Below are 25008 nucleotides of genomic sequence, written 5' to 3' on the forward strand. Positions count from 1 at the left end.
TGGACGATTTAAAAAATGGCTTAAAAAAGCATTTCCAAAATTTAATCAATGTAAACGTATATTCTCCAAAACAGATACGGGCCCAACGAACGGGGATGGTAAACACGGGATTAATCGTAGCACCGAGTATTTAAAGAGTCACGTTTTTGTGGACGAGAGAATAAGCATCTGTCTCGATTTTTAAAATGGGCTCGTTAGCGATTGCTATCTACGCGCATATGAACGAAAAATTCACTTAGTATGCGGGGGTCACGTAATTGCGGTCAATTTCGGGTGGTCGACATAACTTCGAACTGGCCGAATTTTCGACATTTCGCGGAACCGCGACATTAATCGACGTGCAATATCAGCGGCAGTGGCGAGGGATTTTATCGTCTCCTTAATAACTTGCGGCCACTCTCCGGTTCAATTTGACGATGAGAAAAGAAATATGATTAGGTCGCAATTTTAACAGATTAATTCAATTCGGAAGGATTACGCTTTATTCCCATCAGGAACATGTGGCGGCCAGTTTTTCGACACCCTATCGCACGATGGCAGCGGTCGAATAACAATAGAAAACAGCAATGCGACACGTAGTGGTGGGCCGGTACGGTTCAAAGATTAATTGAATGACATTGTTTCGCACTATTAGTAATCGATGAAGAAAGAGAGCACGACGGGCAGGATTTAGGAGACCGAACGGACGAAGCTTGGGACGAAGCGTACGGAATAGCAAAACATAGGAAGCACAACAGAAGGTATTGGATCGGCTAAGTTCTAATGGGAAAACGTTGAGCACAAGTAAAAGTTAAACACAAATAACTAAAAGATATACAGAAAATAAAATCCTCTATATCTTCACGTAATTAAATTTAGGAGATATACGTAACTAAATTGAGGAAATATTAAAAAAATAAAATATATAGTATCGTATTTACAAAACTACAATGAAAAAATATAATAGAAAATAGCAAAGAAAAAGCTTTGAAGCTGAATGCCGCAATCGATTTCGGGCATTTACCGTGCTACAATGGCGGTCTTTCCAACCCGGGCACTGCCGAGCATAACGAGACGATAGCAGTTGCGCGGCGGCGGTTTGCAGGCGTCCTCCTGTGACGAGGTGGACGCGGGACTCGGGCTGACGGGCATAGCGAGCATTCCATCCTCCGGGCCCGAGGGACCCTGACCCTCCACCAGCTCAGGCTCCGCTTGCGCTCCTCGCCGACCGCGAGCGTTGATTCGATGCTCGGCAGGCTCGTCGGTTGCACTTCCGCTTCTGCAGAGCCTCTGCACGCAGCACAGAAGTCGGCCGCACGCCTCCAGCTGGAGAAAACGAGAATTACACGTCCGTAAATGCGGACACATCAGCCCTTAATACCGTAGTGCGCTTTTGCCACACTCTCGGGACACGTGTATCTGGAAGTTGTGTATATATGTCAAAGTTTCCACATTCCCATTTAATTAGTCGAAATGAGATTCTGGCACTGGAAAATATCGCTACATAAAAGTATTGCCTCTTGCCCTATTTTAAAATTTGCTTTTAAATTGTATATATAAAGATTGGAATATCTTTTTTGTAAATATAATACAAACGTTAACTAATATAAAATAATATAATACAAATATAGTACAAGCGTTAACGGTAATATACAAAAATATTTCAATTGTAGGAGTAGCGTTGTTTGTGTTTCTATTTTTTAATATAAAATTCCGGCAGGTCATTTACATTTCATATCAAGTTTCGATGGGGCGTATCTTTCGCGAGACTGCATCAAATTTCGAAAAACCCACTGTGATTTCGCCTAAATAAACATTACATTTGTGAATTTAACAAAGCGTTACATGATTCTTCGCACGTATTTCACACAACTCAACGAACAATATCTCCAGTATTTTCAAGCTTGAGTTTTCCAATAAATAAGAAGATGGCAACCATGTCCAGACATGCAGACGACATCGTATTCCTAGGAAATCGCAAAGTGCAAGAAGAATGGGATATTCGAGATCCGAGCATGAACGCATGGAACACGAATCCCGATTGGATTTTCTTGAATTGATTCGTGGCGGAAGACTTCGACAAAAATACTTTTATTAAAGCGGCGAAGGAGAATAAAGAGAAGAGGTGAGTGCTTCAGACACATTTCAGTGTCTGTGCGAGCACTCTTGAATATTTTCCTTGCTTTCTGCTCCGACGTTAGAACATCCAGAAGTTGCTTGCAACAACAATGATGGTAAAAATTTATCTTCCCGGAGATTAAGAGAATATAAAATGCGGCTGTAAACCATGGTGCATTTATACTTTTTAATATAATCTCCACAATTATGTGATCTCCGATAAGACCTCGTTGAATGTCGTACTCGATATTCGCATATTTCATATCACATATTTTGACGATGAAGTTGAACGAGAATGCTTGTCATATTGACGAAAAAGCTTAAAGGGAGCGTATATACTAAATAAACGCGGGGAACCTCGCGCAGCAGGATATAGGTATCTTGGGAATTGGAGGGTTCAGGTTCCTCAAATATGTTCAAGAATATTTTAAGATAAATTTGAAACGCTTTGCACATTCTCGCACACTCGCTGCATCACCCGCGCAAAATACATAATATGTCTCGTATTTCAATTAATTGAAAAATATTTGTTCCCGTCTATGTTTTTTTTATTTAAATGGTCGTGTAATAATAAAACATAGAATGAGAGAAAATGCCCATAAACGTCATATCGTTGTAATCAATTTTTTTCATTAAAAGGTACTTCAAGAGGTCAACATTGTCACGTACAGTGGATGTAATTTACGAAAACCATTATAAAGCTATGCCGTTATAAAGTAAAGAGAAATGCAAACAATATTTTGCTCTGTACTTCCTTAAATCGATGCATATTAATTAGAAAAAAAAATAGATTATATATGCTGGAGCTCTCATTTTTTGAAATTTAAAGTTGTTTATCTTAATATAATGCATTAATTCTTCATATCTTCACACATTAATTAAAAGAATAACGTCGGATTTATTTTCATCGTATGAAAATTTACATCTCTTTTGAATACTAAATATTCCTCGCCCGTCAGTGTCAAGAAAGACTTTATTCACGTTCAAGAAGCACGATATGTTGCACACACGATAAACGATAACATTCTTCGCGTTCTTCGGAAAGTTCATTCTTTGACTTGAATATTCACAGTCACGATCTGGTTACAGGTAACTGGTAGTAGAATGCGTTATATCCTTAACGCCGTGAATTTCTAACTTGGTCGCGCTGAATAGCGGACTAATGATTGCAACGAAGCAAGTTCTGAATATCGCTTAACACCGCTTTACGCACGATAGTTTGATAAGACTTGTTAGAGAAGAGACAGAAACGGTGTTACTTCACGAACGATCTAGCGAGAGCTACTTGAGACGTTTTATTTAAGATTTCTCGTCAAAAGAGGCAAAATCAAGTAATGAGCTTCATATTTCATATTTAAAGCTAAAATTTTAATGTTAAGGCTAAATTTGCAAACACTATCCTTGTTAAAATGATTTTTCGCAAATAATATTTAATATTCTGTCATAATGACTCATAAATTATTTCGGTTTCAGGAATATAGAAATTCATTATTACACTGTCATTAAATATTAGTGAATTAATTTTCATTTTTCTAATTTTCTCTAAAATTTGATATAAATAAATAAAAAGGGTTTGCACAAAGAGCGATGCGGATTGTTAAACGAGAATGTTTGTGGACACGTTCCGCTGAAAAATACATGAAGTAAACTTGATGGTCGTCGTCGTTGTTGCTCAGCAAATTTACTTCTGGACAAGGCAACGTGCCGCTTCGTGTACCTCGGTTTCGAGACGATATGCAAGAGGTGAGGCTTTATAAATATTTAAATAGGACACCTGATGCCCGCGTGTCGAGGGTGTGGACCGCAATTATTAAAGCCTCCATTAAAATACGTCGCACGCCTCCTTTACTTTCTCTCTGCCTCTTCAGATACGTAACTCATTCTGAATGAAATTGAACGTAAACCGTGTTTCATCTGTGCCATGTCCCACGACGGTAACTATACGAATCACTTTGATACACTCGTTGTCGTTTAGCAAATGGCCGATATAAATCGTAGGACCGGTTAGAACTTCGTTTTATCTTTATCTCGGACATCGTCCGGGCTCCTATTTGCGGTATTTAGGCCATTAACGCGTCTCTCAACTCTTAAATTTCCGAGCAAGAGCGCAATTACTGACCGCAATTGTTTCAGTGTCGAGGGCTATTGTTACCTCGGTAATGGTTTATTTCTGTTCCGCGCCAAGGAAATGGGGTTACGTTTTTTCGTCGCACTTTAACAATAAACGCGCGGAAAGCAAAATACTATAGGAAGGTTTCGCGTATCGGCGTATAGATCGTCGGATCGTTTCTAGCGTCATGTTTTACTTCCGTGCGAGTGTGACGAGGGAGTGTTATCCGTCTCGAGATACGTCTCCAGTGATATCGACATTTTCTGTACTTTTATTCGCGTATCTGTTCTTTTCGCCGTGCAAATATCTCTCAAAATAAAAGTCGAACGTGACCCTGTTACTATTTTTAGGATTTATGAACGGTTTCAGCAAAGTCGGTTAACTTTAATCTCGGAGATCTACTACATTTTTATTCTCTTCTAGAATTAGATCGAATACATGAGAAATCAAGATTGATATTTTCCTTGACTATTTCTGTACGAAATTCCAGAAAGAGTTCAATTTCCGTTAAATTAGAATTTACCTTTCGCTACCACGAGTTTTTGCCGTTTTATTTTTAACAAGCAAGTAAGCGTTACGTTTCGCTCAAGCGCGAAAGCCGTTGGTGAAAGCGCGAATTAACGTTTTATGATTATATAGATGCGTGAATATCGCCATGTATAATAACTAAGCTGAAGCAGCAATCTTTCGATTGTGTTGATTTTTCTTTTAATTCCTCGGTCTCTGTCGAAAATAGTAGCGATTCTCTAGGCCACTCTAGGGAAGTAACAACTGTCTGCTCGCGATCTGGTTATGAATACTGCAGATGGTAATAGGCAGCCTTTGATGGCACTAAGAGTAGAAACCACGTTAAACTGCAGGGACTATGTAAATGTTACCGATGTTACCACTCGTATTATTATCCCTTATCTATTCCTTCTAATAATTGCTCCGATCGAATCTATACAGATTCGGGCTCTATTTTATCTGATCGATGCATCAGTTGCATATTTTTGCACCAGCGACATTAGAAATTTAGCCAAGGAGTCTGCCAGTAAGGCGTGCAGATTCTATTACAACTTCTTGCGAAAAGATTAAATTAAAAGATAACTGCATGCTGTTAGCTGTATAGATTTCACTATTTAACGATTGTATTAAAAAAATATATCGGTTTCTATGCCTAATACTAGGTCCTATGCCCCAAAGAACACGTTATACTTGCAATGCGTTGGCTCAGTGTATTTCATGTTTACCACATAGTTTCGTATCGCGACGTGGCACAACGCAGGAAAAATGAGCAACAAATATCTACATGCTATGCGTGTGCTATTGATTTTACGATTGTGCGCTACGACAAAGCTCTCGTCAGCACGCGAGGGTTTGAGAAACATTGATCTCTTAACGCCAGCGATTCGACCCACCAGGTTCTGATACAATCGAGCAACAAGGTATATCGGTTGTCCGGACCGTACCAGCAACATCGGCAATCGGATTATGACGACGCTGCTCGCCCGTCGCTCCTCGGCGGGACATGCGTTCGGCGGTATCGGACAAAGTTACGAGTGTATCGCGGAGCGTTATCCTCTTAATGCTACGTGGCTTAATAACACTAAGCGGATTCGCCCGTCAACGTTGGCTAAACATCCATTTAACGATTTAGTGACATAATATTTTCTGGCCGAGCAACCGGCCGAACTCGCGCCTGAGGTATAGGGATTCTCGCGCGGGTTGTTCGAAGCTTGTACGCAGCTTAACGAAATTTATGATAATATGCGCCATTATCACACCGTTTCGAAGCGGTCGATTATACGACGCGACGTTTTGTTTATCGCTGCAACAGAATACATGACAAACGAGCGGAAATTCTGCTGTCCGCAATTGTCCGCCTGCATTTATAAATCGTTTATATCGGGCCACTTGTGTCATTCGTGTATTTTATGATGCACTGAATATATTTAATTTAACGATATATTTTATATTTAGCTACTGTATATTTCGCGTGACAAACGATTAGAACGGTACACTGTTGCTGACAGCGTACCATGATATTTAATTTATTTGTTAATTGCCGCTGTGTATCTCACTCGTTCGATTTGGTACGCGATTAAAAACTTGCTAGCCACATACGCGCGTGCGAGGGCGGACTGCCCTCACATAATCTTTGTCGCGGCGAGAGCAGTGATATTATATAAACCTAGAATTATGCAAGTATATATAATTACGGCATAAACGATTACTACGCCCCATTTAATCCCAGGCTGATACCCTTTACCGCCAGGTCGTTCGTTCTGATATCGCCGCGAGGCAAGATGGTTAAAGCCGCCGGTTAAAAGATATTCTCCTGAGAGGGAAACGCCGGTTTCTTTCCTGAAAATTTTATGTTCGGTTTCGAAATCTCTGGAAAAACTGCCAGGTATCCAGCGCAGTATTTTCAATTTGTTCTCTCGGGTAATACGTAATACTCATGTATATAATCTCCGTTGTTATTAATTTAACATATACACCGAGAGGACGATTTTGCTGAATGTTTAAGAATTTAACTAGGTACAGGTCTGAAAATAATTATGTTCGACTATCAAAATAATTATGTAGGATGCTCAAGCTGGTTGCTAGAATGTCAAAACTTTCCGCAGCATTATCATCGTGCTTTGAGCATTTTGCATAATTATTTTCATAGCTGTATCTGGTCCAACTTTTACGTACTTCAGAAACATTGTTCTTCTCGTATATCATCGCGCGCGTGTGTCCAATAATTCAACGACAATATTGCCAACACGATGTCGAATACTATATCACAGATCTGTCTAATTCACGCGATAATCGAATGAAGACGAATCTCCAGAGTTCTCAATTCGCCAATAAATTGCTCGTCGTAATTAGACGGTACGGGTACGCTGTCCCATCCGTTTCGAGTAGAAAAGTAATTCCGCCTTTCTCTCTCTTTCTCCTTCTTGCTGTGCCTCTCTTTCCCTCCGGCATTCTTGCCACTCGTGTCTCGCGTCGTTACTTAACTCGGGACTAACTATTCGCTAGCGTTTCTACCACTGAGTGCTTTTGCTTGCTCGCGCCGTAATCTGATTGGGCTCTCGCCGACTGTTATTTCATTTGCGAGTTCGAGCCGCGACTATACGCTGTTGTCGCTGGCATTGTTGCTTTCGCTGTTTCACAGACATGTGTTGAAGTATAAGTAACAATCTCTGATAGCAGCAAGGGCTGAGAGCGATTCACGAGTTTACGAGAGCGAGCGTCACATAGATAGACGCACTAGTCTCAACATCAACCGTGATGGCTGAAGAATGCCTGCGCGGTTAACGTGCCGGAAGTAACTTCGTCAGCACCCGCGTATATAATATATACAGGATGTCCCCGAAGTGTTCTACCCACGAATACTCGGTCGAGTTCGAAATATTGCCTAAAAATAATTAGAAAAAAATATTTGGACGTCAACAGAGCTCTCAAGTTAAAAATCTAGATCATTCGTGAGGTAAGAATATTGTCGCGTTACTCTTCGGCTAATTTTAAATGGAGGTTAATTGCGTTAGATATTTAAAGTAGAAAGAGGTACTGGAATCAGATTACGTCTAATTAAATTTTCATTAGATCGTCCCCAGAAAGTGAGATCAAGGAAATCGTGGGCGAAAGGAAGCGCGGACACCCTGTATAGGTCGTACGTTGAACGTGAAATTTCCACCGCGACTATACTCCCTTATGCAAGCGGAAGATTTTGCGTGTAGACTCGGTATATCTGGCATAATATAACATGGAGCGAGGCGCGCAATTTTAGAGGAAACGACGTCGAGACGACGACGCAAGTTTATTTTCAGACCGCGCGTCGCCCGAGTTAGCGAGGGGAGCTTTTACGCGACGATATAATCGACGAAAAGCTCGACACCGAATTTTAACCGACGGTTAGTCACGTCCCGGTAATTAACAGCTTGATTGTCTCTATTGATCGACAATCGCGACTAAACAACCACACCCGCCATACTCTGACTGGACGAGCGCTCTTCGTTTATTCATACGCTTTTGTCCTCCATGTGTACGTGTTGCGTGCGATAGATGGAACACAAAAAAGCACGATGATCCCGCATCGGATGTCGATGATTCGATAATTGACTGTAATCACTCAGCCGAACTTCTGTTGTTTTTAGTTACCTAATATCGAGATAAATCTCCACAGAATCCCGTTAAACGAATTTTTTTATAATATCCGGGCCAGAAGTTTTGGTAAATTAATTTTCGTGGCAGACTGACAAATGTAATTTGTAATTAATCTTTTCTCTTCTTCGTGAAAATGTCGTGGCATCGACAACTACAGAGTTATAAGAGCTTGAAAGTAAGGGACCTTCCTTATGAACTAAGCTTTCGACGGGAAATTGAATAACGAAACTTCATTGTCCATCTAAACTCAAGTCAGGTATACTTTTCTTGAGAATTTTAATTCGAGGTACCAAGATATTCGATATCGAATATTAAAAAGCGAAGGAATTCTTCCCCCTAGGAAATATCGATCGCAAATTCGATAACCAATATACAATGAAAAATAAACTGCGTTAAATTAAGACTTGAAGGTATATGGCAGCGGAGCACACACAAATATTTTTATTATTTACCGTTGTATCATACGCCAGCGTTATTTTCTTGCGACACGTGTAACGAGATAACGATACTGTCCGACCGAATGATTGTCATTTGAACCGAAAATTCGCGTGTCATAACGATCGTAACGATGCAGCGATGCATCGGAAGCATGCACAAAAGCGCATCGCACAGAGACACGGTGCTCGATGTACCGCGAGAAATTTGACGGCGCGGCCTATTGGAAATTTACGTCTTTTTTTTCCCATCGTAAATAGTTTCCTTTCCTCTGTCGGAGTCTCTTCGCCGAACTAAAGCCGAACTTCGTTGCTTTTGTGTGTCCCAGTGGCGTAATCGCGAACCAAGGTTCCAAGGTTCGACGCGACGACGCCGACGTCGTGCAATTGTGTGAATGCATTTACAAGCGTTGCAGATTATCTTCGCGCGCGTAGCCTACTTCCTGAAATAGCTAGAGTTTTCTCCACGACCTCTATCCCGCAGGTGCGATAAATTCGGTTATTGGGTCGAGAAGTCGAGCGGATTTCAGAAATAATATATCCGTACTTTCCTGAGATACTTTGTTCTAGCCAAATGTGTTTTAAACTGAAAATAATCGATATTACACATGCACTTGAGAAAGCAAATCGATAAGTAAACGTACATCTGCGTTTACTGATGTCTATATATGTCAATTGCATCGCCAATCAACTTAATGCTTCCTGAAGTTTTTCGAACAACTTTTAAGACATTTATTATTCTTTGCTCTTGAATGGACGGTATTTAGGTATATTTCAGTTAGAACGAAAGAGAGAAAGAGGAAAGTTTAATTGTTCTTGAAAAGTTTACGTGAAAAAAATATGAAAGTGATAGATTTAACAAAAAAGTGTATATATTTAATCAACTACTAATTGGTAATAATTACATAACTCTCACGACGTTTCAACCCAGGATTCGGGTCCTTCTCAAGTGATCTAACAAACAACAATTAAAATCGCAGCGTCAATGAGTTAGGTCAATACATGTGCCGAATTCAATTCGTGACAAATTGATAGATTTAATTTGATTTCCTGTAGATCTAATATAATAATGTATGGGAGATAGTTTTCGTTCAATCCAGCCGCCAGTATCTCGACTTTATAAACTCGGATATTGTGATTCCAATATTTGTAGCTTATAATTATATTCAAGAGACCTGGTTACGTGTTCGCGCGGCGAAATTCACCAGTTGCAGCGGGGATACGTCTGTTGACGGTGCAACAAGTCGGGTTAACAGCTGTTTCGGGCGCATATAGTTATGTGCACGACGACGCTGGTGCTATGGCACTTCGATTTGGCCCAAGTCCAGGACGAGTTTACGAGGCTTTAGTGAACTTGGGCGTCACGTCTGTTCAATTGCAGATGGTGTTATCAACCGCACAAGCTATAGCAAATGAAGCGCGAGCTTGAATACAACGAGGAATGGCGTTCTCGTTATGATTGCGAAACAATTCTCTCGATGTATGATAATACGATTAATGGTAAATATACTTATTTTAGTTTATGAAACAGAAGACTGCATTCTTTTATATTTCCAATGAATTTGTAAGAAAACAATTACGTCGGTATCTCCCATAACTGGCGAACTGTATGATTACGAATTGTACCTGTGTTTTGGCTTACGTATAAAATTCCGTTCGAAAACCGACCTAATATCTATTGATTATCGAAAAATACGGACATAAGCTTCAGCTTTACAGTCCTTTCAGTCTGCGATATTTCGGAACTGCACTGAAATGTCACGTTTTCAGATACGAGCACGTGTCCTAATGGCTTATTACGAGGCGCATGATGCGACCTACGGCTCGCGAATCAATAAAGTTCGTGCTACACGAGCACATAATTATTAACTCTTTCAAAGCCGCGCGTTTTTCTCGAAGGAGTAAAAAATATTGCGCAGTAGCGATATATGTGTGTGGACTGCGCTATTTGCGGAAGGCATATATAACGTACGCAGTTATGCTATACGTTTTTAAGAAATTATCTCGACCTCTTAGCGGAAAATCTATGTTTTATGATCGGCCGCGAAGTGGATGGTTTTTCTTGTTTTTTTTTTTTTTTTGTAATTAAATCGGTTTTACAGCGAGATGTAAAATTTAGAAAACTGCGCGTTAAATCTGATATTTACGGAGAAGTGACAATTAGCACCCTTTTATATTGCTTTTTGCAGAAATGATATTTTTTATGCCATGCACGCAACTCCATCGTTCTTTAATCCTATGTTTTTTAATTCTCTTATATAAAAGCTCTAAATAGAAAAATATTCGAGCTTTATTGCAAAATAAATATGTGAGAGCTTAATATTTTCATAAATCGTGGGTGTCCATTCATTTTTTAAAGAAACGATGTAGCACCAGCCATTAATTTCACACATTTATATAGAAAATGGACAAAGTTCTAGAACACTGACGTGAGATTGATGTAATCCAATTCATCATATGTCAAATGTGAGAGAGACAGAGAAACATGATAAATCTATACAATCAGAAATAAATACTCCGATCTGTAGTAGAAGAGATTATATGAAATATCGGATATAAATGTTTTTTTTTTACCAAAAATATGATTTTTTGTGAATATTAGCTGAAATTATTGGCCGATAATTAATAACTGGTACCTTTGGAAGAATTTATTTCCTTGCAACTTACAAGGTTTAAGATTTTACAATTTCCACAAAGAGATGCCCGAAAAGTTTCTTCTTTCGGAGCAATGAGATTAAGACATATAAAGAGCCAAAAGCACAAGAGAGCTTGAAAGGATTGCCAAACGGACTGACAGAACATTGAGCAAATAGGAGATCAAATCACGAACTGAGGGCTTTTCCTTCAAGACATCTCTCATCACCAATATATATCACTGAACGGATATATGATATTCGAGCGAACATTAAAGTGGGACGTTTTAACACGTTTAGGATGAACGTTTTAACACGTCTATCACAGTCACTTAATAATCATGATTAATTGAATATTTGCATCGACAAATTGGTTCTTTAAATTTTTCGTTTATTCTTTACGTTTTTTCTTTACTTTCTCCATCTTAAATATTATTGCACAGAGCAAATATATATCTTGTCTCGAATATTACTGAAGAGAGAGAGCGAGAGAGAAAGACAGAAAGTTATTTATATTCCCATTTAAAAAAATTGATTTCAGAGTCAGTAAAGAAAATACTCGATAAGCAATCCGCGTAAACATTAAAGTTCATAAATTACTTTCATAGATATCGACCAATTGGATATTTTAAAAGACTTTTATTAGCGCAAAACTCTAAAATTGCAAGGGCAAAATGATTCACAGTATAGTACGATACAACTAACAAGCATAGACTCGGCATTCTCTTATCACAAATGTCCGCTACTTACCTCAGGAACGTAGACAAAGCGTTGCCGGAGGAAAAGCTGAGAAACAGGGTCCGAGACATACACCGTCGTGAACGTTAAGGACCCGTTGAGGTCCTCGATTTCCTCTTTCGATCTCGTGTCCACGCTCTGGCACTTTTCGCGACTCACTCTCCCTTTCTCTCGCCCTCCTTTTCTCTCTCTCTCTCTCTTCCTCTCCCCCTTTTGCTTTCTTTATCTCTAGCTACAGCGACAAGTGGTAGCTTCGATTATCACGCTTGACTAGCTCTTTCTCCCGGCAGCTTTCTGCCGTGCCGTCACGGTTGGCTTTACGGCTGCGATTTACTAGAGCAAGGCCCGGATACGTGGCTGCCGATATGTCGCAAGCTCATTGATCTCGCGAGACAACTGGGGGGCACGCGAGGATGTGCACGAGGACGTACCCGAGGGTAATCCCGAGCGAGGAGCGAAGCGAAGCGACACCGGTGCGAAACGCTGACTGAACCACTGGCGAGGCAATGGGGGTTGCTCCGTACCGTGTGCTCCGTTTCCCCCTACTGCTCTCACCCTCTCGATCGGCCCTCTCGTTCTCTCGCTCATCTTCTCTCCTCCTCCTCCTCCTTTACCGAGCATCCCTCCTCCCTTTTACTATTTCTCTCTCCCTTTCGTGCGCGCGTTCTCTCGCTCCTCGTCGTGCGCCCCCGCGGCGCGTACAAACCCTACGCTACGCCGTCGTCCTCGCCTGGTTGTAATAGCGTACACACGCAATACAGAGAAGCACCGTCAGCACTGCGCGATCCTGCGCCCTAACTCGTAGGAATATCACAGGCCCGTTCCCTCTCTTTCTCGCGCGCGCGAAAGTCACCGGCAGGATTCGGGCTCTTCTTGTACAGCGGTGGGGATTCTTAATCGGCATAATTTCGCATACCGTTGTTCTTACACCAAAATCACGAATACCAAGTTTCGCGACTTGCCGAAGTTTGAAGAACTGTGTAGGATGATTAAAGTTCTTGAGATAAAGTTCTTGAACAGAAACGAAGACTCACCTACCTTGTCGTGCTGTTTCTGTATATAAAAAAGATCTTTTCACAAAAATTAATATTTTTTTTATTATTAAATTTTTACATATGTTGAAATCTGACGATATATTTTTACCATATTGGCATATCAGCTTTAAATGAAATGGAAATAAAGTAGTGACTTAAAATGTGTGTGTGTGTGTATGTGAGGAAAAACTGTCCCCGAAGTTGTCGCACGTTTCTCGAGGATATGTGAGCAAACCGTTTGCCGTGAGTGGTATAAACGAGAAACATTAAGGGAGATAGCCATAAGCCGAAATTATATGATACGAGGCGAAAAGTCTTCGTTTCTGCGCTATAATCCTCCGACACGGAGCACGGACGAAGGGTCTACTTCCGATACGGAACGCTGAACAGGAAATTTAATGCTAAAAAGTACGGATAAAATATCGAGGGGACGAGAAGAAACGTAAGTCGAGTGACTTGGCGCGTTAGGAAGTGGAGAGTTCTTTCACGGGGCTTCAAAAATAAAACCGCGACGCGAAAATATAAAGGACGCATATACAACACAACGCGAAAATATAAAGGACATTCGAAAAGCTTTCAAAGAACGAACGATTGAAATGCCCCTCGGGCTTTTCCGCGAAGGTTTCGCGCAGAATCGTAAAAAGCAGAAATCTTTTCCCTGCACGATATTAGCTAAATAATCAAAATTGCGTCATACAATTAATCGTATAAAAATTCTTCGCGAGCGTGATTGTTACGTGTGCGCACATATAACATACGCGTTTTAAAGATTTTTAAAAAGATGCAATGGAGTGTCTCAATGTCGAGAACGTAAAAGGAACGCATGATCGTATCTGTAAAACCATCAAACGTCAATCGCTTCTCCTTTACTGCAGCGTTACGAGAAAACTTTACGATTATTCGAGATTTATCACCGCGATTATACGTTTATTATACACACTGATGGAAAAATGGAAAAAAGAACACCATGAAGGGCGGGTATACCCACTACTAAAACGTAACACCCCCAATAGATTTCCATATGTTGTACGATCTTGTCTTTTTATCATGCTTGACCATACGAACGAACCCAGCGATATCGGTACCCCTATTCTGTTAACTTTAACGACAGTATCGTTCTCGTTATTATCGTTGCGCAGGTATATTATATGGTTAAAAAAAACTGCACAATGACAGTATAACGATAACGACATCGTTAAGAGTACACAGGACACAGGTATCGTGGGGATAAAGTGCTCTTTTTTCCATTTCCACTATTGAGTTTATGACGCAAGCGACCGTGGATATTTCAGAAAACGCACAATTTTATAACTTTCTCGGGAAATTCTATATAAATGTTTTTTATATACTTTTATGTTATAAAAATTTAATTCGCGGTTTTACGAAGCCACATCGGTTTGAAACTGGAGTTGGTTCCATAGAAGGGAAGGGGACTCTCGTTGATAACAATATTTCATACATTTATTCGAAACATAAGTCTACAATGGAAGGATATATTATATATATAATGTGTACACATATTGTACTACTGAAATTTAAATAAAAATTAGAGGTATTAGTCGAAGGCCGAGGTATAGCGGATCTTCTGGACTTGCGGATCGTCCGGTCTGTAAACTGAGGTACGAGCGCAATTAGTATTCATTAATTTGACGCTTTATCAGCGATTCTGCTTTATCGACGGACGTTTACGATTGCATAACAGTCGCGGAGCCGAGCAAGCGCTCCGAGAACGAATGTATACTTTCGATTACTTACTTCTCGGCGTTTTGTAATATTTCGGTGTTAAATCGTGCGTCAGGCCGTAATATACCGTGAAACCGGCCGCGCCGCACCCTATTAGCACGAGAGGTGTGGATGCCATTATCACCGGGATCTCTATCCACCCCTTGCGCCAGAAATATTTAACCTTCGTCCCTGGAATGAAACGACGTGCGAATATCTATGCGATATCGTTTCTACAGCGTTTCCAGACAGAGATTGCGTTTCGGTTCTTACAAATGCTGCTCCCACGCAGGATATTGAAATCCTCGGCGGTCTTCCATCGCGTGTTGATTTTCACCATCGTTGCCGAGTCAATCTGGCCCGAGTGTGACACACGAGTCAATCGCGTACGTCAGTATTCGCGGCCGCCGATCCTCGTTGTACACGCGAAAATCGCGGAACGTCACCGATCTAGAGGAAAACGTCCGACCGAGCGTCTTGACCGAGCGCGATCGAGGTTAGGAAAAACGAATCAGCTGTTCCCTCCGCTCTGCGCACCGCGAGTGACAACGCTCGACGTCCTCGACGATAAAGATTGTCGTCGATACTGTCGAGGCACGTCTTTATCCATTCGACGAGCAAATATTTTTACAAAATTATACAAATTATTTTTTTCATACGTTCGAATATTCCCCAAAAATTCCGCGTGTGATTTTCTATCGAATATGATTCGAATGCGCAGATGTGACCTGAGTATTTTATGTCTATATACAAATATATTACGTGAAATATGTTTAATATCTTTGCGAATCACTGTTCACATGCGATTGAAGACTAGATTTGAGACGGTGGCGATAATTCTTCAAGTCTAATAGATTTCTACTCAATATCCATATGATTGATATTTAATTGTAAATTATATGTTTAAATGTTATTTACTCGTGCGAATCTGTCTGGATATTAGATCAGATTTGTTTTTCGAATAATTCGAATAGCTCGCGCGCAATCTCATTTTAACAATATTTTTTTATTTTATTTTATTAATACTATCTAAATCGGGAAGATTGATTTATATTTCGGACAATTTTGGGTCTAGTTTTTTTATTTAACGATATATGTGTGAATTGAATTTCGATATAACAGCGCAGTCCTCTGCTACATATGTATGAAAAAGAATTAATGATTTAATAATTTATTTAATACTTCACACAAATGGACTTTTTCCAATTGATTATCTCGTTCAAACCAAGAACAATTATTTAAAAGACGTTTAAGTTAAAATTTGGAATACTAAAAAAATACTTAAAAGAAATATTAAACATTTTATTATTTAACACAACAGCTAGCTGTTAAGAGAAACATACTTCCTTCAAATCGTAGAGAAGAAAGAGACAGGAGAAACTTTACATTAAATTATTTCTTTTTTCAAAAAAATGTGTCGCATGTATGTCGAGGCTCGTTACCGGCCGAGCGGCCGTGGCGCCATCGCGCGAGCCGAGAGCGAGGCGCCTCGCGCACGGCAGTATGGCCGCCGTCGCGATATCTTTAATTAGTGACAAGTGAATCGTTCCGTGTTTTCGCAGGTCCCGCGGCGAGCGAGGGGAGCGCATCCGACCGCTGCACGCGCGGCAAAGCCTGGCGGACCTCGATGAATCGGTGAGTGACAAAATTCGATCGATTTCACGGTCGCGGGGTCGCCGGTAGGCCCCCGGAGCACGGAGCACCGCGAGCGGCCGTGCCGCCCGTGAAGCCTCGGGCCAGTTTCCCACGCAGTTCTATCCGCGTAATTCGCGAGGACGCGCGGTATCGTCGCGCGCCGGGCGTCGCCGCGCTCTCGCGCGCAGTCCGCGCGTCGGTTGCGCGCGAGATCGGCGAGCGATCTCGACGCGGCGTGGCGCGGCACCGAAACCCGGAACACCGCCGTTCAATTATGTCACATCGCGAATCGCATGAATATTTCCGCGTCCGGAGAGCCCGTCGCGTCTCGCGAGATTGCGAGAAGAACGCGCGAGAAAGCGCCGATTGACCTGACGACGGATAAAAGAGAAAGAGAGAGAGCTTCATTCCGGCGTGTTTATAACCGCATCTCCCTGATTTCGGTCCCTTCGCATTGTCGGAGCGAGAGATCGTCGGTTGGAATGTGCATTCTAGTGAGTTGGCATCGTGCCGCGCGATGTCGCTACGAGGAAAACCGATGGGCGTAAAACTGCATCTCAGCTGGAGGCTGCTCCACGTTTTTGTTTACATATATATAATATTTCTCTCTCTTTCTCTCTCTTTCTCTCTCTCTCTTTTTTTATTTCTCTATTGCGTCCGTCCTGCCCACGCGCGATGCGCGCTAATTGCGAACGATATGAACTGCGTAACAATCCACCAGATTACGTCGGCGAGTTTGAAAAACACGGCTTATCTCGTAATCGTGTTGCAATTTAATGATTCCCGTGATAGTGCTGTATCGGCTGCACGCGATCGTTATCTTAATTGTTAATGGCATTTGCGATAAAGACTGCAGCGAGTTATTTATGACTGGGTGACACTGTTGATTATCACGAGAGTTTAACAATGTGCAGATCTTATCTTGTTATGTTATCATAATCGCGATATTTTTTAGCAGTTTTAAAACTATCGATAAATGACTACGCATAAAATATTCATCAAGTAAAGTGCAATATCACAATTTTGATTTTGGTATGTATTTTTATATAATTTATCTTTTACGTAATAGATACATTTTATACATTTTATAATTATATTTATTTCTTTTTTTTAACATATCGATTAATTGAATCAATTTTAGCTGGATTTGGCGTTTTGTCATCCCCTTTTAAGATTTTCCGTTTTATTTGTTATATATTGTTTTATTGACGTGGAGGAAATAAATTTATTTAAATCAGCCTTGGGCAAAGAATCCATTTTGAAACATCCACGTACGAAGACGCGTAAATTTTGCGACTGTCGTTGGGAGATTGTCAGTTGCGGGCATTTATTCCGAAATATCTTTCGATGCTGAAAATGTCACACGTACAGAATTACAAGCGCGATATTTCTGTATCACGGTATATGTGCCAGAAAATTGATATTTATGCCACGCTATTGTCTTTACATAAAGTTCGTGGATTAAAAATAATGTTCTGGCTTGTAGTACTTTATCACGATGAATAACTTAAGAATAATGTTAATTCGGCCACGTAATTACAGTTGTCTGTATTAAAGAATAGCGTCCTTACGTGCTCAAAAGCAATACGTCTTACATATACAGTCTTATAGATAAAAGATATCTCACTAGGATACTCCGTATGAGAAGTACAGAAGTCATAGCTCGCACTTCTGACTTCCTAAAATGTAAAGAAAAGTGGAGCAAAAATTACTTGCAATAACGCGAACAGTATTTTCTTTCTTTCCTAGCTTTTAGTGTATCGCGCGTTTGATTAACGTTCAATTATTTTTGTGATCAATCTCTGGAGCTTATTGCAAAACAGAAAAAGTCATAGGAATATTATTTAATTATTATATTGCGTATGTCGTTCTACTTTACAACGTTGCCGAAAATATTTAATGAACGAAAAAGGAAGAACAGAAATTGATGCGAAAACTAGGTTTTGCTAAGCGATGATCTTGAGCGTTTCTTGTGCTCGCCGCATAAATTCCGCCAGTCCCGAGGGGAAACCTCTTGGCCTGGCGGAACCTGCGGATCAGGAATTCCGGGATTTTGCGCCGAAAAGCGCATAGCACGTCTCGCGCGCGAGAAAAAGTTGCGCTCGCGTTGCGGCCGACACGTGCTCCATTGAGACCACACACGTGGTTCCAAGTAAACGGAAAGACAAAATGTATCTCTCGCGGCGCTTAGATTTAGTCTTCGTGCTTGGCGTGCGAATGCTTTTCAGTTTCCAATATTAATGCTAGAGGTGCAGGTATGCAGCCATCGAAGAAAGTATTTTTTAAATGCCACCAAGAAAATTATTTTACAAATTCTATTTTTGAATATTTTTTTTACCAGGAATATCGAACGAATAGTTTGCGACTCTTTACAATTTTTTATATGAGTACAGACATCTTGTATTCTCGCGTGTTCGCAGTTTTTATTTTGTTAGGAAATACTGCTGACGAACTTATGTCAGCGAAGATCTCTGTTAATGTACTCGTACGTGAGATCCGTGAATAGATATGTACGTCTACATATTTGATACATGGCACCTAGTCGAACTGATTTATTCATGAATCTGCCTACACGCGGACGCGTTTACACCTGCGAACGCCTTACTGTGAGCGATAAGATTTACGATATGATCCCTCGATTAGTCTCATCACTGCTGTCGGAAGTACTTAACTTCAGAAATCGATTTCCACGAAAAAGATCGAATCTTAATGAAACGCGCGATTATCACAAATTATTCAGAAAGAAAGAAGTTATTATCTCTTATTATAGCAAGTAATTTTTGCTTCTATATTTTTCCTTCTACATTCTTGAAAAATCGAAAATGCGAACTTCGACTTCTGCACTTCTTATACAGAAGTTATTTATTTTCTTGCTGAAAACGCGCCGCCCGAACGTAAAACACGCAAGATCTTATTGTATCTTGCTGGCGTTAATTTAAGACGTGGATAGATCACTCGGATGCGTCGAATAGACGCGTGTAACTATTGGCGCATCTATTAGGCGTCGACGAGAGAGGCTAACACCTGTCCGTCGTGCTGCACTTCACTTACGCTAGAACGCTTTTCCCTTGAGCCTAAATCGCGCTGCAGTAACAACGGCTTAGCTAGGAAGCGCGACGATTTGTCGCGCTCCCCGTTCCTTGGCACAAACGGCACGGCCGATTATTTATTCGTTGCCTGTTACGCAATGACTCGGAGACAGCCGACAAAGCGTCAGCCGACAGTGGAACGATGTCGAGAAAATTGTCGCTAGAACGACAGCAACGAGGTGTCGGGGGTGGACGCGCTTCGTGGAACATTTGAGTTAGATCTGCATCACGGACACAGAATCTTTACGCAAACGTCTTGTCGACGCTTTCGCTATGCTCGCTTTTTGCCCTCGGTGTACAACCGACTACACTCTCCGGCTTAGCGAGCTTAACTCGCGACATTAGGAGCAAGACAATTACGACGAGATGCGCGGAAATGATCCTTCTAACTTCACATAAATGGCTCTTCAGTAGTAAAATTATTTTAATGTGAAATAAGTTATAAAATATGCCAATACTTTATTATTGCTCAATAAATCACGTAGAACAATTGAAAGCGACCGCGGTTGTTGAAATGGAAAGTTTAGAAAATATAATATGCAACATAAATATAAAATGCCAAAGCTTGCGTATGTATTTTTCATTCATATTCACGTTTTTAATGTTCAAAATGATATACGTAAAGATCGCTAATCTTGGTGATACGTTTACGAAATGGAGAAATCGTGTACCGAACAATTCTCTTTTATAGTTTTTCTTCGAAATTTCTGCGTATAAATTAATCTGATTGTTATCCCGTTCGTCGATGTGTTTCACGCGCGAACTCTCTCCATGAGAGTTTACTGAATCGCGGGTGCTTTAAAGCGTCCACTGCGGTAAATCACGGAAATCACACGCGCTGCCAAAACGACAGTAATACTCAGCGGTGCGCCGGTGCGCCTACGCTTGTGCTCGTGTGTGTGCATGTATCTCGCGTAATAATGCACCCCGGCATAATCCGTGCCAGATTCTCGCCACTCTGCCAGATTGAATAAACTTAACGCAGGTGAGGGCCTTTGCGCTTGCTCTGTTCCTCCGATAACATGTGCATGCGGTCTTCCTCGGTTTTAATAACCTTTGGATCACGAAATATACATATATGCAAATTCGCCGGAAACTATAACTTCATATTGTTGTTGTAGTTCTGTATTGATTTGGGACGCGAACTTTGTCGCCGCAATCTGGCGCCACCAATGTCAAAAACTTGATATAAACTTGATGTAATCATAAAAAAGTAGTTAAAAAGATTACTTTTCTATATAATATTTATTTTGCAAAGGAGAAAGATATTTGTTTTTTAATTGAATAAACATTTGCATTGTCTTTCTACGACAAACAGTGTCGTAAAATATAATAATATTTGTGACTTTATTTTTTACTTTTTAATAAATTAGCTGGAAAACGTTTTCGCTTTCTCTCTATATCTTGATTATTTCGTCAAGATAGATAACAACATAATTCATAACGCATTCATAATGCGAAGAATATAATACAATAATTCATATAACGAAGAATATAATACAATTTGATTCAAATATCTCAAAATAGCTCGGTATCTAATTTAACTTTGTATCTCCAAAAGACACTTTGGCTCGGCGAGTCGCGTTTAATAGTACGTGAAATAACTTTGAATACATATAGGCGCAACGATCGACTGCCATTTATCGTCGTAGAGTAAATTGTTGTGGGCGTCGTTGAGAACGAATCTTCTTCGCCTCTTCTTCTCACTTTTCCGTTTCACCGTTCTCGGTCGTTCTCTTGAAACGAGACTGCCACAAATCTCCCTGGTGAAAGGTCAGGCGTCGTTGACCCCGCGAGGTGTATGCGTGCCCGGGGTCCACCGGTAAAATGCGTATTAAATTATTTTCAAATTGGCCCTCTCCGTTTTATCTCTCCTCCCCCCACGCTTTTTCTTCTCGTTTGTCAACGCTCGTGCGGTAATGCGGCGAACGCGATAATGGATCCGTCTGGAGGCCTTAATTCAACGTAATTCGCGTTGTTATTAATTTCGCCGGCCACGAGAGCGTAAAATGCGAGATACACGTCGATAAATCACAATTACCTTGAGAAGCGAACTACGAACTTTTATCGGGCTTGGTCATCGGTGTGGCGGGCCTGTATTTTCGGGTTAACGTCGCTTCTAATTAGAGACTCGTGTTCTGGGATATCGATCACACCTGTCTTCCGCTGTCTAATGTCTCGAATCATTAAAAGAGACACGCGAACCATTGTGACCAGAAGACGCGGAGAGATACATAGGAGTCAGCCTCATGAAGGACGATTTGCCAGATTCCGCGCGAGACCAAAGTCACGGCGTTCCTTCTAAATTCGGCCATAAATCGAGCTGCAAGTTTCCGCTTAGTAAATGTTGTTCCAATTAACGGACTGATTAAAGCTGAGATATGTAGAATAGAATATTTGTTTCTGAATGCCTCTAAAGGGGAGATGCCTTTAAAGAACTCCAAAGAAAGTAACTAATGTACATACGCAAGAGATAAATAAGTTCGAAATTATCCTCCAGTTAAATTCGTTCATACGAATAAGATAATTTCTGAAAATATTTTTATTTACATCTTTTTCTCGTTGTTTCTTAAAGCGCCATTATATCCAAATATTTGTAGACTATTTTAGTCAAATTAATCTTCTGTAATGAATAATTTTTCCGACATGCGTTGGCGCACAACCTTGCTATTAACGCATGTAGTAGTTAAACATTGCAGCTTGGTGCCAAGGTGCGAGAAATTCTCTCGTTACTTATTTATTACATCGCGCACGTGTCTGGCTGTTTATGGAGCATTTTTGGGCCAACTGAATTATTGCGTGCGGGCTACATGAATCTTACGATAAAGATGTTTCGGTTAGGGGATCTCACGGCATGGCGCGACATCGCAATCCTGAAAATTAGAGTCGCGAGTCGTTGCTCAGACCTATATTAGAGAATCCGCGCACCTGTCCGACTTCGTCAACTGCTAGCCCGGATTATTAGCTTCCGAGCGACTGAGCTTATGCGATTTACACCCTGTATGCGGATGAATTAGTTTGGCAGGTGGAAATTACCAGTTTCCGAGGACGGCCAGCTGTTGATTTGTATAATACGCTGTTCATGCAAAATTATTTTACCGGGCATCAATGTAAGACGGCAAATATAAAGTATCGCGGAGCCGTCGGACATGCTTTACAAATTAATTTGTTAATTCGTCGTCTGACATTCGCGGTTGACAGAAGACATCCGCCGGATTTGGAACACTCGGTATATAATCCCATGTATAAAGTTAATCCACCAGAGATACCCGGTTCGAAGCGGCCAGTAAAAAAAAAATCGTGTCCGCGTCTCGTCAATCCTTTTCTCCTCTTTCCCTCTTCTTTGTGCGCCAGGAGGCAAACCAATTACATTATTTATAATCCTAAACTAATCTGATTACATGACGCGGCGCCGCCACGCGTCGTTTGTCCCGTGAGCCGATGGCATCGGGCGTTTCAATTTAGTGCCTGCTACCTCGTTCACGGACGAGAACGCGGGAGAGGCGAAATGGAAGTTGTCTCATATAATTATCAGTGTGAGGCAATTTCGCTCGTCGATATTTATCCCGTCGTTAAAACTTTCGAACGCGTATACGCAGCAAATGCGTTACGTAACACGCCCGCTCGCGCGAGCGGTCGGAAGCGTTTTGAAAATAATAAATAGGTCGTTGCAAAGTTCACGCGAGCTTTCCGCGCTTGTTTTTGGCCACGGAGCCTAACCCCGTGAAATTTTAAAATAAGACCAAGCCTTATTTTGAATGGCCACGATGAAGAAAGAGAGATACATCATTTCGACCGTCAGGCTGTCGACGCAAAGACGTCGGAGAATTAACGACTAGGTCAAGAATGCAAGAGGGGTTTCTAATCGTTTCACACTCGACTGAAGACAATTATTTAAAAAAACAGTCCTCCCATTTTATCGGTGAAAAAAATAAAATTTGATTGTTAAGCGATAAAAAAAGGAGTTATTCGCTTTTGATAATATTAAATGGAGATTCACGAAAGCGCCTCTTGATTAATTAACGCGTACATTTATACAACCGCTTGGATCATTTTAATGTTAATAGATTTTTTAACCATTTTTTTTCCCTATAACTTTTGCAATTAAATAATGCGATAAATGCGATTGACAACTATTTATTCCGAAATCGGCGTTCGTACTTACACCGATTATCGATAATCTCTCACACCGCCTTCGACGAAAGATTTGCGCAGGCCGTATACATAATTCTGTCTCGTTTCTCTCGTTCGACAGGACGTCCCTTTTCGCCGAACTTTTGGTAGACGTAAACATATAAAGTCGGCACGTATAAATGCATCTTCTCGGCTTTTACGATCGCCGGCAGTAAATTCCTGTTGGCATCGGAACGACCGCGTCACGCGTATATGTGCATGTGCATATGTTGTTTTATGCAAAAATTAAGGGTGCGCCTCGTGAACTCGCGACATTCAAAGATCTTGTCTTTTTTTCCAAGGTTTGCTTCGTCGATCCGTCAAGGCCGTTCTAGATTTGCCTGAAACTATTTCTGTGCCGCCACGTTGCGACTAATACGCGAGGAAAGCCTAACGTAGAATAAGACAATTGATGAATTACTGGAATTTTTGATAAAAAATAATATATCTTTTAAAACGTGAATTAATCAACGATTTAATCTTTAATCCTTTTGACGTACATAGATATTTAAATTTGCGAAAGTGAGTAAAATTTGTTAATTAATTTGAAAGTGATTTCTTCTTTTTACGGTAATTACTTTTAACGCAATATCGTTTCTCAGTTACAGAAATGATAATAGCTGCAATTAAATTGTACATATTTTATAATAGTCAGGAATTATTCAATTTTCTCGTGAAAATTTTACTTGCCTTGTATTTTTAATGCGGAAAATTACAGACACTTATTGTCCATCCATAAAGATCGGTACATGTGTATTGCCAATGCTAATGCATTTACGTTTCTAACGTCGCGTATTAACACCCACGCGGTATCGCACGTGCATAATGCAACCCGATGCACAGCCAGTTTAGCGTGAGTATACTCGCGTGCGCACGTCCGATTGTCCGATATTATTTATTTGCCGGTATTTAATTTTCAATACGACATTGGAGAACCGTCGCGCGCGCGCGCGCATCGTTTAATATAACTTCGCTTTTCTTCGCGTACCTTTCTTTGCGTTCGGCATTTTCTACTGAATTTTGCAAAGTGTACGACTAAAATTATTGCAGTATCCCACTCTCGGTAGCGACTGATCGCGGTCTCTTTTCACGCCTCACATATAATTCACGCGATAATACGAAAGGAAATAACCGTGGGTGCTATTTGTCCTCGTCGCGCGATGGTTCGGCCACGTTACCGGGAGATCAACGCCGTAAATCAGG

The 25008-nt window shown here is 40.8% G+C and overlaps 2 protein-coding genes across 3 annotated transcripts in view; both read right to left on the reverse strand.

Moving 5' to 3' along the window:
* Window positions 1–25008, reverse strand: part of LOC139822486 (peroxisomal membrane protein PMP34) — a 223599-nt gene that overhangs the window by 16038 nt on the left and 182553 nt on the right. Inside the window, exons 1-2 of one of the 2 annotated variants that reach the window (XM_071794244.1) lie at window positions 12165–12370; window positions 1004–1305 (exon numbers count right to left, since the gene is read on the reverse strand). In XM_071794244.1, the coding sequence (XP_071650345.1) occupies window positions 1004–1140 (137 nt within the window). In that variant the 5' untranslated portion in view covers window positions 1141–1305; window positions 12165–12370. Of the gene's footprint in view, window positions 1–1003; window positions 1306–12164; window positions 12371–25008 lie in introns of those variants that run through there. The other variant, XM_071794243.1, reaches the window with a different exon arrangement.
* Window positions 14626–15472, reverse strand: LOC139822488 (uncharacterized). The gene is made up of 3 exons (XM_071794246.1): window positions 15182–15472; window positions 14942–15100; window positions 14626–14800 (listed from the first exon to the last, which is right to left on the reverse strand). The coding sequence occupies exons 1-3, from the start codon at window positions 15246–15248 to the stop codon at window positions 14742–14744; spliced, it is 285 nt and encodes a 94-aa protein (XP_071650347.1). The 5' UTR covers window positions 15249–15472; the 3' UTR covers window positions 14626–14741.

Source organism: Temnothorax longispinosus, chromosome 11 (genome assembly GCF_030848805.1).
Source record: "Temnothorax longispinosus isolate EJ_2023e chromosome 11, Tlon_JGU_v1, whole genome shotgun sequence".
Taxonomy (NCBI): domain Eukaryota; kingdom Metazoa; phylum Arthropoda; class Insecta; order Hymenoptera; family Formicidae; genus Temnothorax; species Temnothorax longispinosus.